The sequence below is a fragment of the Bos taurus genome, chromosome 17, assembly GCF_002263795.3.
Source record: "Bos taurus isolate L1 Dominette 01449 registration number 42190680 breed Hereford chromosome 17, ARS-UCD2.0, whole genome shotgun sequence".
NCBI classification, from domain to species: domain Eukaryota; kingdom Metazoa; phylum Chordata; class Mammalia; order Artiodactyla; family Bovidae; genus Bos; species Bos taurus.
In genome coordinates, this window is record NC_037344.1 from 35,217,723 (window position 1) to 35,231,754 (window position 14,032).

The 14,032-nt window shown below is 37.6% G+C and overlaps 2 protein-coding genes across 3 annotated transcripts in view; one reads left to right on the forward strand and one right to left on the reverse strand.

Moving 5' to 3' along the window:
* Nucleotides 1-242: 242 nt before the first annotated feature.
* IL2 (interleukin 2) lies at nt 243-5,037 on the forward strand. Its single transcript, NM_180997.2, has 4 exons — nt 243-436; nt 529-591; nt 3,291-3,437; nt 4,644-5,037. Exons 1-4 carry the CDS (start codon nt 290-292, stop codon nt 4,752-4,754), a joined length of 468 nt encoding a protein of 155 aa, NP_851340.2. The 5' UTR covers nt 243-289; the 3' UTR covers nt 4,755-5,037.
* Nucleotides 4,227-14,032, reverse strand: part of ADAD1 (adenosine deaminase domain containing 1) — an 85,694-nt gene continuing 75,888 nt past the window's right edge. For both annotated transcript variants that reach the window (XM_024977595.2, XM_059876282.1), the window contains one exon: nt 4,227-4,375. In XM_024977595.2, coding sequence (XP_024833363.1) covers nt 4,368-4,375 — 8 coding nt within the window. In that variant the 3' untranslated portion in view covers nt 4,227-4,367. The remainder of the gene's footprint in view (nt 4,376-14,032) is intronic.

Consider the following 14,032-nt stretch of genomic DNA (forward strand, 5'->3'; position numbering starts at 1 on the left):
AACTGCCACCTAAGTGTGGGCTAATGTAACCAAGAGGGATTTCACCTAAATCCATTCAGTCAGTTTATGGGGGTTTAAAGAAATTCCAAAGAGTCATCAGAAGAGGAAAAATAAAGGTAATGCTTTTTGCCACACAGGTAGAATCTTTGAAAGTATGTGTAATATGTAAAACATTTTGACACCCCCATCATATTTTTCCAGAATTAAAAGTATAAATTGCTTCTCTTGTTCTAGAACTTCCTATCTGCTTCTCTAATCACTACTCACAGTAACCTCAACTCCTGCCACAATGTACAAGATACAACTCTTGTCTTGCATTGCACTAACTCTTGCACTCGTTGCAAACGGTGCACCTACTTCAAGCTCTACGGGGAACACAATGAAAGAAGTGAAGTCATTGCTGCTGGATTTACAGTTGCTTTTGGAGAAAGTTAAAGTAAGTTTATTTTCTTTCTTACTCAAATTATTACAGTTAATTTTTCTAACTAGAGTCTGCTTTTTAAATAACAACCTGTTATGCTTTCTCAGAATCCTGAGAACCTCAAGCTCTCCAGGATGCATACATTTGACTTTTACGTGCCCAAGGTTAACGTAAGTACAACTTTCTATGTTCAATTTTAAGAAAACTGAAAGTAATGTGAAAATTTACACACTAACTGGATTAATAGCACTTCATCTGAGGAGAAGAAATAGTAACTTCAGTATCTTTTTAAAAAGAATCTCAAGTTTGATAATGGGCTTCTGAAAAATGGCTTTGCAGTTTTTTAAAAATATATACTTATGTATATTTTGGGGTAGAGGAAATGGGAAAAAAGGAATAATATTCGCACTTTATTGCTGCATATTTAATTTAAATATTTAATTTAATATTTAAAAAGATTGTGTTGACTTACTTTTTTATTTAAAAATATAAAACTCTGGAGATACTTGAGCATATCACTTTACCATTCAAATTAGCAAAACTGATTTCAGAGGGCCCATCTGAAAAAATCCTTTATTGTTTTAGGAAGGATTCTTAAGGATCTTCCTTCAAGAGGCAGTATAGCATTAATCCATAGCACAGATCCTAGGACAGATTATTTAACCTGAAATCTCAGCTCTGCCATGTCCAAGCTTTTGTAACCTTGAGCAAGTTACCTATTCTCTTTGTGACACAGTATCTTATGTAAATGATAATTGTATATACTTCATACACTTTTGTGAGAATTAATGAATAAATGTAAAGTACTCAGAATAGTGCCTGGCATATGAGAAATGCCATATAAGGAGTAACAATTAGAAGTAATAATAAGGACAAAATTCTTCCTGGAGAGTATAGAGTAAAAACTGGGACTTACACATCTTTTATGCAAATAAACCCAGACACTTCTGGTGCTATATGACTTATATTCCAAGACTAAAAGTTCCATTTGGTTGTCTGGGGATTCAGACAGATAAGCATCATCCAAGCTCCTAGAGATACACTAGGTGTGTCAAGTTTCCCAGTTGTTATGCCAGTCAAAGGTAATGGCCAAGACTCTGATCCTAAAAAGCGCTTGTCCTTGGGTGAATAGCCCATAAGAAAACTGTGTTTTAAGGGTCAACTTTGAGGACATTAGATATCAAACTACCCTTTGAGACTTCCCTGATGGCTCAGAAGGTAAAGAATCTGCCTGTAATGCAGGAGATCTAGGTTCAATCCCTGGGTCAGGAAGATCCCTTGGATAAGGGCATGGCAACCCACTCCAGTTATTCTTGCCTGGAGAATCCCATGGACACTGGGGCCTGAGGGGCTACGGTCCATGGGGTTGCAAAGAGACATGACTGAGCAACTAACACTTTCACTTTCTTCACCCTTTTTTTTCAAACTACCCTTTTAAAAGATGAAAAGGAAATACAGATGCTCCTCCAACTTAATCAGAGTCACATAACTCTTACTTCCAGTAGCATAAAGACACTAGACTATTCTGAGGGAAAGAGTTCCAAGTTCATGTCAAAAACTTAAGCCTTAAACTTATTAATTTTTAGTAGCAAGTTGAAAGAGCATTAGATGAAAATGTCATAAGATGTACGTGGTGTATTCCTACCTCTCTCTCTAAAAGTGAGGTAACAGATTATGTACAGGGTGGTAGAATTCTTTGAAATTTAACAGTTTCTAAATGACAACACAAAATCTATCTGAAACTAAAAGTAATGTGATAAACTCCATTCATTTCTCCATTTTACAACTATTCCATGTTTGCAAAAGAATTTAAAGAGGTGCAAAAACATTTAATTCAAAAGTTGTTATGATAATGTTATAAAGAAAAAGAACTGACATCTAATTCTGGCTCCTGGATAATCCCACGGGCAGAGGAGCCTGGTGGGTTATGGTCCATAGGATCGCAAAGAGTCAGACGTAACTGAGCACACACACATACACACCACCTGGTCATGTGGCCTTGGGGAAGACACTTAAACTCTGAGATTTAGTTTCCTTATTTGTAACATGGTGATAACACAGTGTATTACGTATGTCAAAAGGTGGCTGTGAGACTTAAATGGACTTATTTAGGACAAAACACTTTGAAATTATAATATACCATAGAAATATGAAATATTATCATTATATAAATAAGTATGTATATGTGTGTACTTGTGTGTGTACATGTCTGAATCAGGGAGCCTATCCAAAAATCCTTCAAATACTGTAAGCTTTTATTTGATTGAGATGTTATGTTTAACAATGCATCTTACTATAATTTTTATAGAAAAATAAAAAATTAAGATGCAGTTTTATGGGCCTTGCTATATCAAGCCATTACTAAGTAGTTACAATTAACTAATCTATAAAATGTTGCGATTGTGACAGATTGCATCCAAGAGCTCCCTGTCCCTAACATTCTATATGATTCATAACTCTTACATTATTAAAATATTAGAATCATAGAATGTGAACCTACACTTCCAAATTATGACTACTCTTGGCTCTAATAATTTCTACACAGACTGGAAAAGAATTCAACCTATATTGGTAATTTGCATTTGGGTGCAGAAATGTTGCCTTTTTTGCAAAGCCAAATTAAGCTGAAATTAATGACTTATTATTTGTTAACTAACAGTTAATGCTAACTACGGGCAGCTAAACTCTAATTTTTCCAGTTTTATAATGTAAACTATATTGATCCATCTTTATAGTAATGCTGAGAAACAGAGAATTGGTACAAACTATATACTGTCTCTATTAATAAAATAAATTTTGATATTAATTTCTGATTCTGACCTTTAGTCAGGGAAAATTGATCTGATAATTATTTTTACTACTATTCAAGGCTACAGAATTGAAACATCTTAAGTGTTTACTAGAAGAACTCAAACTTCTAGAGGAAGTGCTAAATTTAGCTCCAAGCAAAAACCTGAACCCCAGAGAGATCAAGGATTCAATGGACAATATCAAGAGAATCGTTTTGGAACTACAGGTAAAATATTACTATATTTGTTCTCCTGGAAATAAAATAAATGGAAGGGCATTTTAACATTGTGTAACATTTGGTATTTGTGAAGTACTCATGCATTTAAATTCCATTATGAATATAAGTCATTTTTATGTTAGGTGACAAATTGTGGATCTGGGAAGTGTAAGCTAGAGGGCCTCTATCTACCATCCACTCAGGGACAAGCCCCTACCAATGCACTTTGTCACCCCTCACATTAACACAAAACTGGGATTGGGAGAAGATACTGAATTGAATTTCAAAGAAAGGAGACAGGAGTCATTATATACAGTAAGTCCTCTACATATGAATCTTTAAGTTGTGGACTTTCAAAGATGTGAATGTGCATTCACATGTCCAATCATAAAAGTTAGTGCACATGTCTGGCATACATTGTCACTTTCCTGCATCCTCTACAAGTGATGTGCTTTGTGTACTTTATTGTGTAGTACTGTATAGAGTACAGTAGTAGTGGGTATTTTTGTTTCAAGCCCAGGATGTCTAGAAGCAAGTATAAAAGCAGCAGTATATAGCTGACTGTGTTAAATTGGGTACCTAGGCTAACTCTGTAGGACTTACAAACAAAATTCAACTTACAAAACCCGCTTTTGGAACAGAACTCATTTGGATGTAGGGGACCTACTATATTTTTAAATTTTTTTCAGATCATCTTCCAGAATAGCTAATTCTGATTACCCAAAATACTTTTTAAATGGGGTTTTCCTATCATTTGGTAGAAGAACTAAGTGATTTGTTTAAAAAAATGGCAACCAGTAAAATGGCCAATGGACCAGATAATTAACTTTTTATTTAGAGGTAATACTCACTTTCAGGACCTTAAGAATTTTAAACACATAGGAAGCATGAAATATACAAGGAACTTGGGTGATGTGAGAGATTCATGGCTCTCTTTCCTCATCCATCTGTCAAAGTACAAAATTCATTAATTAATAGACATCCTAAAGGATAAAAAGCACAAGTTAAATTACAGCTTATATGTCACTATCTGGATATCATAACACACACTAATTTAGGCACATAATTTTGGTCATTTGAAGAAAATGTGAATGTTAATATGTTTAATATACTTGAAAATAAAGGCCATAACTCTATAAGACTTGAACTGAAAATAATTGTATATAAGGTAAACTACTTTGAACTAAAACAAAATTAAAATGTTTTCTTTTGTAGGGATCTGAAACAAGATTCACATGTGAATATGATGATGCAACAGTAAACGCTGTAGAATTTCTGAACAAATGGATTACCTTTTGTCAAAGCATCTACTCAACAATGACTTGATCACTAAGTGCCTCTCATTTTAAACTATCAGGCTTTCTATTTATTTAAATATTTAAAATTTATATTTATTTTTTGATATATGTTTTCCTACCTTTTGTAACTGTTAGTCTTAAGATGATAAATATGGATCTTTTAAGATTCTTTTTGTAAGCCCTACGGGCTCTAAAAAATTCAGTTAAATTATTTATCCTGAAGTATTTATTTGTATATTGAATTTTTAAATATAATGTCTATGCAGGTCATTGACTAAAATTATTTAATAAAGTTGATGAATAAAAACAAACTCAGATATTTGTCATTCTGGGAATAGCACAGAATAAGGAAGGTCCTGTAATATGGCCACAGGTATATACTGTAAAAATTTCCCCAAGCAATTTTGGAAGAGATATTCATGTGGGAGCCCATTCACTAAAGAATGGGAATTATTGAGATATTCTGGCAAGTTATTAGGTAATGACCCTAAAGGATCCTGTAATTCTTAAACTCCAATGTGAGTCATCAGTCAGAATGGGGACTTAGCCTGGTGAAATATTAGCTTGAGTCCTTCTCCGAAGGGCTCAAAGGGATCACAAAGCCTCCTAGCACATCTCCATAGCACTATTCCAGGGAGCACAGTTGACTGACAGTCTCTAGCTACTTCCATTTGCATTTAAATTACATGGGCAACAGAACATCTTAACTGTCTCATCCCAGGGATCTATCAATTTTACTGCTCTCTGTCCTCATTAGTCTGGAGAGTACTTGATCATCTTACTATTTCAAAGAATACCATGCTGGTCAATGACTTTGGTGCTGTTAACTGGATTTGTTGGCAAGAAACAGGTAGGAGTAGTACACGAATAAGGCAAATGTGGGGTAGAAGAAGGGCAACAAGTTCAGGGATGTGTCACAAAAATGAAGTTTCTAAGGGTCCAGTAGTGTCTTGAACGTTAGGAGTTTCCTTTAAAGTGGAGGACAAGATTCTGTGTCTTGAAAGGCCAACTGCAAAGAAGTACAAAGCTTGGTGGGCCTCTGGAATTTGAAAGTGTGCTATATACACTATACTGACCCATTTTGAAGGGTAACTCTATAAGGCTGTCAGTTTTCAGTAACGCCCCCAGCAAGAAAGGGCTATATTGCAGGTCCAGGCCTCAATTCAAGTTCCTCAGCCACATGAGATATATGACCCAGAAGACCCAGTGGTATTCAAAGTGTTTGTGATAGAGCTGTTGTTAAAAGACTCTAGAAATTCCCTGAAAGATAATGACCACACAGTTCTATAGTTTTTAGAAAGACCACACCCTACTCTGGAGATAATTCCCCATTTAAAAGCAAAATCTTGGTAAAGACCAATGTCTGACCACAGGACACCAAAGGATTCTGCAACCTGAACTGCCCATCATGAACTACTTATTAACTGATGGACTGAAACATTTAACATTGGGCAACACAGCAGCATTTCACTATAAAATGCAAGTGAGTAGGCCTAAAGAGATCCAAGAGGGACAAGTCAACTTCATAAAGAGGCAGTTTAGATTCTCACAGTATCTGGTTTAACCCCTCTCCCTTAGCCCACTCCTGTGGCTTCTTGGGGGAGTTCTACAAGAGAGAAAAGAGGGGGAGGAGCTAAGATGGCAGAGGAGTAGGACGGGGAGAACACTTTCTCCCCCACAAATTCATCAAAAGAACATTTAAACGCCGAGTAAATTCCACAAAACAACTTCTGAATGCCGGCAGAGGACATCAGGCACCCAGAAAAGGAACCCAAGTCTTCGAAAGGAGGTAGGAAAAAATATAAAAGACAAAAAAAGAGACAAAAGAGGGACGCAAATGCTAATAACCCAATAATAGTGGGAGACTTTAATACCCCACTCACAACTATGGACAGATCAACTAAACAGAAAATTAACAAGGAAACACAAACTTTAAACAATACAATAGACCAGTTAGACCTAATTGATATCTATAGGATATTTCATCCCAAAACAATGAATTTAACCTTTTTCTCAAGCGCACACGGAATCTTCCCCAGGATAGATCACGTCCTGGGCCATAAATCTAGCCTTGGTAAATTCAAAAAAATTGAAATCATTCCAAGCATCTTCTCTGACCACAATGTAGTAAGATTAGATCTTAATTACAGAAGAAAAACTATTAAAAATTCCAACATATGGAGGCTGAACAACATGCTGCTGAATAACCAACAAATCACAGAAGAAATCAAAAAAGAAATCAAAATTTGCATAGAAACGAATGAAAATGAAAACACAACAACCCAAAACCTGTGGGACACTGTAAAAGCAGTCCTAAGGGGAAAGTTCATAGCAATACAGGCATACCTCAAGAAACAAGAAAAAAGTCAAATAAACAACCTAACTCTACACCTAAAGCAACTAGAAAAGGAAGAAATGAAGAACCCCAGGGTTAGTAGAAGGAAAGAAATCTTAAAAATTTGGGCAGAAAAAAATGCAAAAGAAACAAAAGAGACCATAGCAAAAATCAACAAAGCCAAAAGCTGGTTCTTTGAAAGGATAAATAAAATTGACAAACCATTAGCCAGACTCATCAAGAAACAAAGGGAGAAAAATCAAATCAATAAAATTAGAAATGAAAATGGAGAGATCACAACAGACAACACAGAAATACAAAGGATCATAAGAGACTACTATCAACAATTATATGCCAATAAAATGGATAACGTGGAAGAAATGGACAAATTCTTAGAAAAGTACAACTTTCCAAAACTGGACCAGGAAGAAATAGAAGATCTTAACAGACCCATCACAAGCACGGAAATTGAAACTGTAATCAAAAATCTTCCAGCAAACAAAAGCCCAGGTCCAGACGGCTTCACAGCTGAATTCTACCAAAAATTTAGAGAAGAGCTAACACCTATCCTACTCAAACTCTTCCAGAAAATTGCAGAGGAAGGTAAACTTCCAAACTCATTCTATGAGGCCACCATCACCCTAATACCAAAACCTGACAAAGATCCCACAAAAAAAGAAAACTACAGGCCAATATCACTGATGAACATAGATGCAAAAATCCTTAACAAAATTCTAGCAATCAGAATCCAACAACACATTAAAAAGATCATATACCATGACCAAGTGGGCTTTATCCCAGGGATGCAAGGATCCTTCAATATCCACAAATCAATCAATGTAATACACCACATTAACAAATTGAAAAATAAAAACCATATGATTATCTCAATAGATGCAGAGAAAGCCTTTGACAAAATTCAACATCCATTTATGATAAAAACTCTCCAGAAAGCAGGAATAGAAGGAACATACCTCAACATAATAAAAGCTATATATGACAAACCCACAGCAAACATTATCCTCAATGGTGAAAAATTGAAAGCGTTTCCTCTAAAGTCAGGAACAAGACAAGGGTGTCCACTTTCACCATTACTATTCAACATAGTTTTGGAAGTTTGGGCCACAGCAATCAGAGCAGAAAAAGAAATAAAAGGAATCCAGGTTGGAAAAGAAGTAAAACTCTCACTGTTTGCAGATGACATGATCCTAAAGACTCCACTAGAAAATTACTAGAACTAATCAATGATTATAGTAAAGTTGCAGGATATAAAATCAACACACAGAAATCCCTTGCATTCCTATACACTAATAATGAGAAAACAGAAAGAGAAATTAAGGAAACAATTCCATTCACCATTGCAACGGAAAGAATAAAATACTTAGGAATATATCTACCTAAAGAAACTAAAGACCTATAAATAGAAAACTATAAAACACTGGTGAAAGAAATCAAAGAGGACACTAATAGATGGAGAAATATACCATGTTCATGGATTGGAAGAATCAATATAGTGAAAATGAGTATACTACCCAAAGCAATTTATAGATTCAACGCAATCCCTATCAAGCTACCAACAGTATTCTTCACAGAGCTAGAACAAATAATTTCACAATTTGTATGGAAATACAAAAAACCTCGAATAGCCAAAGCTATCTTGAGAAAGAAGAATGGAACTGTAGGAATCAACCTACCTGACTTCAGGCTCTACTACAAAGCCACAGTCCTCAAGACAGTATGGTACTGGCACAAAGACAGAAATATAGATCAATGGAATAAAATAGAAAGCCCAGAGATAAATCCACGCACATATGGACACCTTATCTTTGACAAAGGAGGCAAGAATATACAATGGATTAAAGACAATCTCTTTAACAAGTAGTACTGGGAAAACTAGTCAACCACTTGTAAAAGAATGAAACTAGAACACTTTCTAACACCATACACAAAAATAAACTCAAAATGGATTAAAGATCTAAACATAAGACCAGAAACTATAAAACTCCTAGAGGAGAACATAGGCAAAACACTCTCTGACATACATCACAGCAGGATCCTCTATGACCCACCTCCCAGAATATTGGAAATAAAAGCAAAAATAAACAAATGGGACCTAATTAACCTTAAAAGCTTCTGCACATCAAAGGAAACTATAAGCAAGGTGAAAAGACAGCCTTCAGAATGGGAGAAAATAATAGCAAATGAAGCAACTGACAAACAACTAATCTCAAAAATACACAAGCAACTCCTACAGCTCAATTCCAGAAAAATAAATGACCCAGTCAAAACATGGGCCAAAGAACTAAATAGACATTTCTCCAAAGAAGACATACAGATGGCTAACAAACACATGAAAAGATGCTCAACATCACTCATTATCAGAGAAATGCAAATCAAAACCACTATGAGGTACCATTTCACACCAGTCAGAATGGCTGCAATCCAAAAGTCTACAAGCAATAAATGCTGGAGAGGGTGTGGAGAAAAGGGAACCCTCTTACACTGTTGGTGGGAATGCAAACTAGTACAGCCACTATGGAGAACAGTGTGGAGATTCCTTAAAAAACTGGAAATAGAACTGCCTTATGACCCAGCAATCCCACTGCTGGGCATACACACTGAGGAAACCAGAAGGGAAAGGGACACATGTACCCCAATGTTCATCGCAGCACTGTTTATAATAGCCAGGACATGGAAGCAACCTAGATGTCCATCAGCAGATGAATGGATAAGAAAGCTGTGGTACATATACACAATGGAGTATTACTCAGCCATTAAAAAGAATACATTTGAATCAGTTCTAATGAGGTAGATGAAACTGGAGCCTATTATACAGAGTGAAGTAAGCCAGAAAGAAAAACACCAATACAGTATACTAATGCATATATATGGAATTTAGAAGGATGGTAACAATAACCCTGTATATGAGATAGCAAAAGAGACACTGATGTATAGAACAGTCTTATGGACTCTGTGGGAGAGGGAGAGGGTGGGATGATTTGGGAGAATGGCATTGAAACATGTAGAATATCATGTATGAAACAAGTCGCCAGTCCAGGTTCGAGGCATGATACTGGATGCTTGGGGCTGGTGCACTGGGATGACCCAGAGGGATGGTATGGGGAGGGAGGAGGGAGGAGGGTTCACAATGGGGAATACATGTATACCTGTGGTGGATTCATTGCGATATTTGGCAAAACCAGTACAATATTGTAAAGTTTAAAAATAAAAGAAAATTAAAAAAAAAAAAGAAAATTAAAAAAGAGAGAAAGAGAAAAGAGCATGGTTCACAAACAGATCTGTACTGGATGCTGGTGTCAGCCAGAATGGATGATCCCAGAAGAATAACCCTATTCAAACTTGGTTGCCCGTTTCATGTTTAAGGAGAAATGGACAGAGGTTTGGATCTAGAATAGACTGACTTGTGGAAAGTGATGAATGAGACTGCCAGATGACTGGGGATATGAAGAAAAAATGTAAAATTAGTGACAAGAAGTTATGGAGAAGAGGTATGTAATGGCTCTCTTTGAATGGGCAGAGGATCTGAAGATATTAATGAAGGCTTTCATTATTCAGGTGGACAAGATGACCCTTTCTGAGGATGTCAGCCAGTTTCTTTCCTTGGCCAATCCAGTGCTTATTCAATAGGTCCACAAACAAAATTCTATGGTAACAAGTATGGATATAAAAAAAGAACTCAATAACATGGTTGTTCACTTAAAAATGCTAACCTGGCTACTGTCACTGTGAATACTTAAGCTCCCCAATGCAAAGTCAATGCTGAGTTTTCAGTATAGCACCATTCCCTAAAAGAATCAGTTGGGATTGATTATACTGGACCTCTCCTACCATGGCATGAACAGTATTTTGTCATCAAAAGGACAGATTGATGTTTCAAACACAGATTTTCTTTCTTTTTTGCCTCAAGTGTTCTACAGCACCACTGTTAGATTTACAAAATGTCTTATCCATCACAACACTACCTCCAACCAAATCATATAGTATGGCAAAAGAAGTGTGGCAATAGGATCAAGCCCATGGATTTCACTGCTCTCTCTACAGGCTCTATTATTCAGAAGCAGCTGGCTTGGTTAGACAGAGAAATGCCTTGTTGAAGATTCAGTTAGGGCATCTACTTGGAAACAATATTGTGAGGATCAAATGAAGAATGCTCTATTAGTGTTAAATCAGCAGCCAATATATTGTACAGTCTCCCCCAGAGCCAGAGAACATAGGTCTAGGAATAAAAAAGTACAAGTAAAAGCAGTCCATCTCATCATTATACTAAATGACTCACGTGAAAAAAATTTTCTTTACCTCCCATTAATGAAATCTTAGCTTAGTTGATTTTATGGTTCTACTGCTTAAAAGGGCAGGAATATTAACTTTTATCAGAAAACTGATTAATTGGGAGCTGAGGCTACCTTTTGGACATTTAGGGGCTTTTCACGCAGTTGAACCAACAGGTACATATTGTATTAGTAGAGTAACTGATTTGATGACAAGAGGAAATCAATTTCCCACTATACAACAAAGGCAGCTGCTACATAATAGGTAACACTATTTGGAACCCTGGAAGCTCAGTGGGGCAGCACTTAACTTCCTCTTCCCAATTGTATTGGTCAGTGGAAAACTGTACCGATCCCCAAAATGCAAGAATACCAAAGACTTGGATTTCACAGAATAGAGAATTTGGAGTTTACCACTAGGTAAAGAATTCTAGGACACTGACAGTGGAGAAGGACATGCACTCATCTTCTGTGAGAACTCCAAAACTGCAACTCGCTGCTGAACAACCATCAACACGAGAATGTTGGACCCCACCAAAAAAAGGTACCCCATGTCCAAGGGCAAAGGAGAAGCCCCAACAGGATTCTAAGAGGTGGAAAATCATGTTTAGAATGAAAACTCCATACCCGCCAGAGATGCTCAGAGGGCTCAAACAAAACCTTGTGCGCACCAGGACTCAGAGATCCCACAAAGGCTGAGCCAGACCTGCCTTTGAGTGTTTGAGTATCTCCTGTGGTGGCATGGATCAGCCACCAGTGGCCTGCTGCAGGGACAGGGGCTCTCTGGCTGCAGCAGACCTGGAAGGAACGCCATGTGGTCTAAGTCCCCTTGGAGGAGGTGGCCATTAACCCCACCATAGAGCCACTGAGCAGATGACCTACAGACTGGAGAACAATTATACCAAAGAAGTTCTCACACTGTTAAGAAAGTTCTAGGACCCACAATAGATTTCCCAACCTGGGTATCCAGCAAAGGGACTGAAAAACCCCAGGGAATTTGACTTTGGAGGCCAGTGGGATTTGATTACAGAACTTCCTCGCAACTGGGGAAACAGATTTTGGAGGGTGAAAATGAAACCTTGTGTACACTAGGACCCAGGAGAAAGGAGTGGTGACCTCATAAGAGACTGAGCCAGACTTGCCTGTGAGCTTCCAGGAATCTGCAGCAGAGGCATGGATCAGTAGTGGCCTGCCACGGGGTCAGAGGCACTGAATACAACAGTGCTAGCATAAATCTTTTTGAAGGCAATCCCATAGTTTGGCTTTACCCCATCAACAAAAAATTGGATTAAAGATTTACTGAGCACGGTCCTGCCCATTAGCACAAGACCCAGATTCCTCTCATTAGGGAGCTTCCACAAGGCTCTTACCCTTATGCATCAGAGGGCAGACAGAATGAAAACCACAATCAGAGAAAACTAACCAAACTGATCACATGGATCACAGCGTTGTCTAACTTAATGAAACTATGAGCCATGCTGTGTAGGGCCACCCAAGATGGACGGGTCATGATGGAGAGTTCTGACAAAAACGTGGTCCACTGGAGAAGGGAATGGCAAATAACTTCAGTATTGTTGCCTTGAGAACCCCATGAACAGTCTGGCAAGGCAAAAAGATATGACACTGAAAGATGAACTCCCCAGGTTGGTAGGTGCTCAATATACTAGAGAAGAATGAAGAAATAGCTTCAAAAAGAATGAAGAGACAGAGCCAAAGCAAAAACAACACGTAGCTGTGGAAGTGACTGGTGATGGAGGTAAAGTCTGATGCTGTAAAGAACAATAGGGCATTGGAACCTGGACTGTTAGGTCCATAAATCACGGTAAATTGGAAGTGGTCAAACAGCAGATGGCAAGAGTGAACATCAACATTTTAGGAATCAGTGAACTAAAATGGACTGGAACGGGCAAATTTAATTCAGATGATCATAATATATACTACTGTGGGCAAGAATCCCTTAGAAGAAATGGAGTAGCTCTCATAGTCAATACAAGAGTCTGAAATGCAGTATTTGGGTGCAATCTCAAAAATGACAGAATGATTTCTGTTTGTTTGCAAGGCAAACCATTCAATATCACAGTAACCCAAGTCTATGCCCCAATCACTGATGCCAAACAAGCTGAAGCTGAATGCTTTTATGATGACCTACAAGACCTTCTTGGAAGAAAAGCTATGACCAACCTAGACATATTAAAAAGCAGAGACGTTACTTTGCTGACAGAGGTCCATCTAGTCAAAGCTGTGGCTTTTCCAGTAGTCACGTACGGCTGTGAGAGTTGGACTATAAAAGCTGAGCACTGAAGAATTGATGCTTTTGAACTGTGGTGTTGGAGAAGACTCTTGAGAGTCTCTTGGACTGCAAGGAGAACCAACCAATCCATCCTAAAGGAAATCAGTCCTGAATATTCATTGGAAGGACTGATGCTGAAGCTGAAACTCCAATACTTTGGCCACCTGATGTGAAGAACTGACTCATTGGAAAAGACCCTGATGCTGGGAAAGATTGAAGGTGGGAGAAGGGGATGACAGCAGATGAGATGGTAGGATGGCATCACCGACTCGATGGATATGAGTTTGAGTAAGCTCCAGGAGTTGGTGATGGACAGGGAGGCCTGGTGTGCTGCAGTCCACAGGTCACAAAGAGTCAGACATGACTGAGCAACTGAAGTGAACAAGACCTTC

What these genes read in the sequence shown, in the direction of transcription:
- IL2 (NM_180997.2), top strand. Translation starts at nt 290, where the DNA reads ATGTACAAGATACAACTCTTGTCTTGCATTGCACTAACTCTTGCACTC. An exon ending in TTTACGTGCCCAAGGTTAAC is followed by an intron (nt 592 to 3,290) that starts GTAAGTACAACT and finishes CTACTATTCAAG; the next exon opens with GCTACAGAATTGAAACATCT. An exon ending in GAATCGTTTTGGAACTACAG is followed by an intron (nt 3,438 to 4,643) that starts GTAAAATATTAC and finishes TTTCTTTTGTAG; the next exon opens with GGATCTGAAACAAGATTCAC.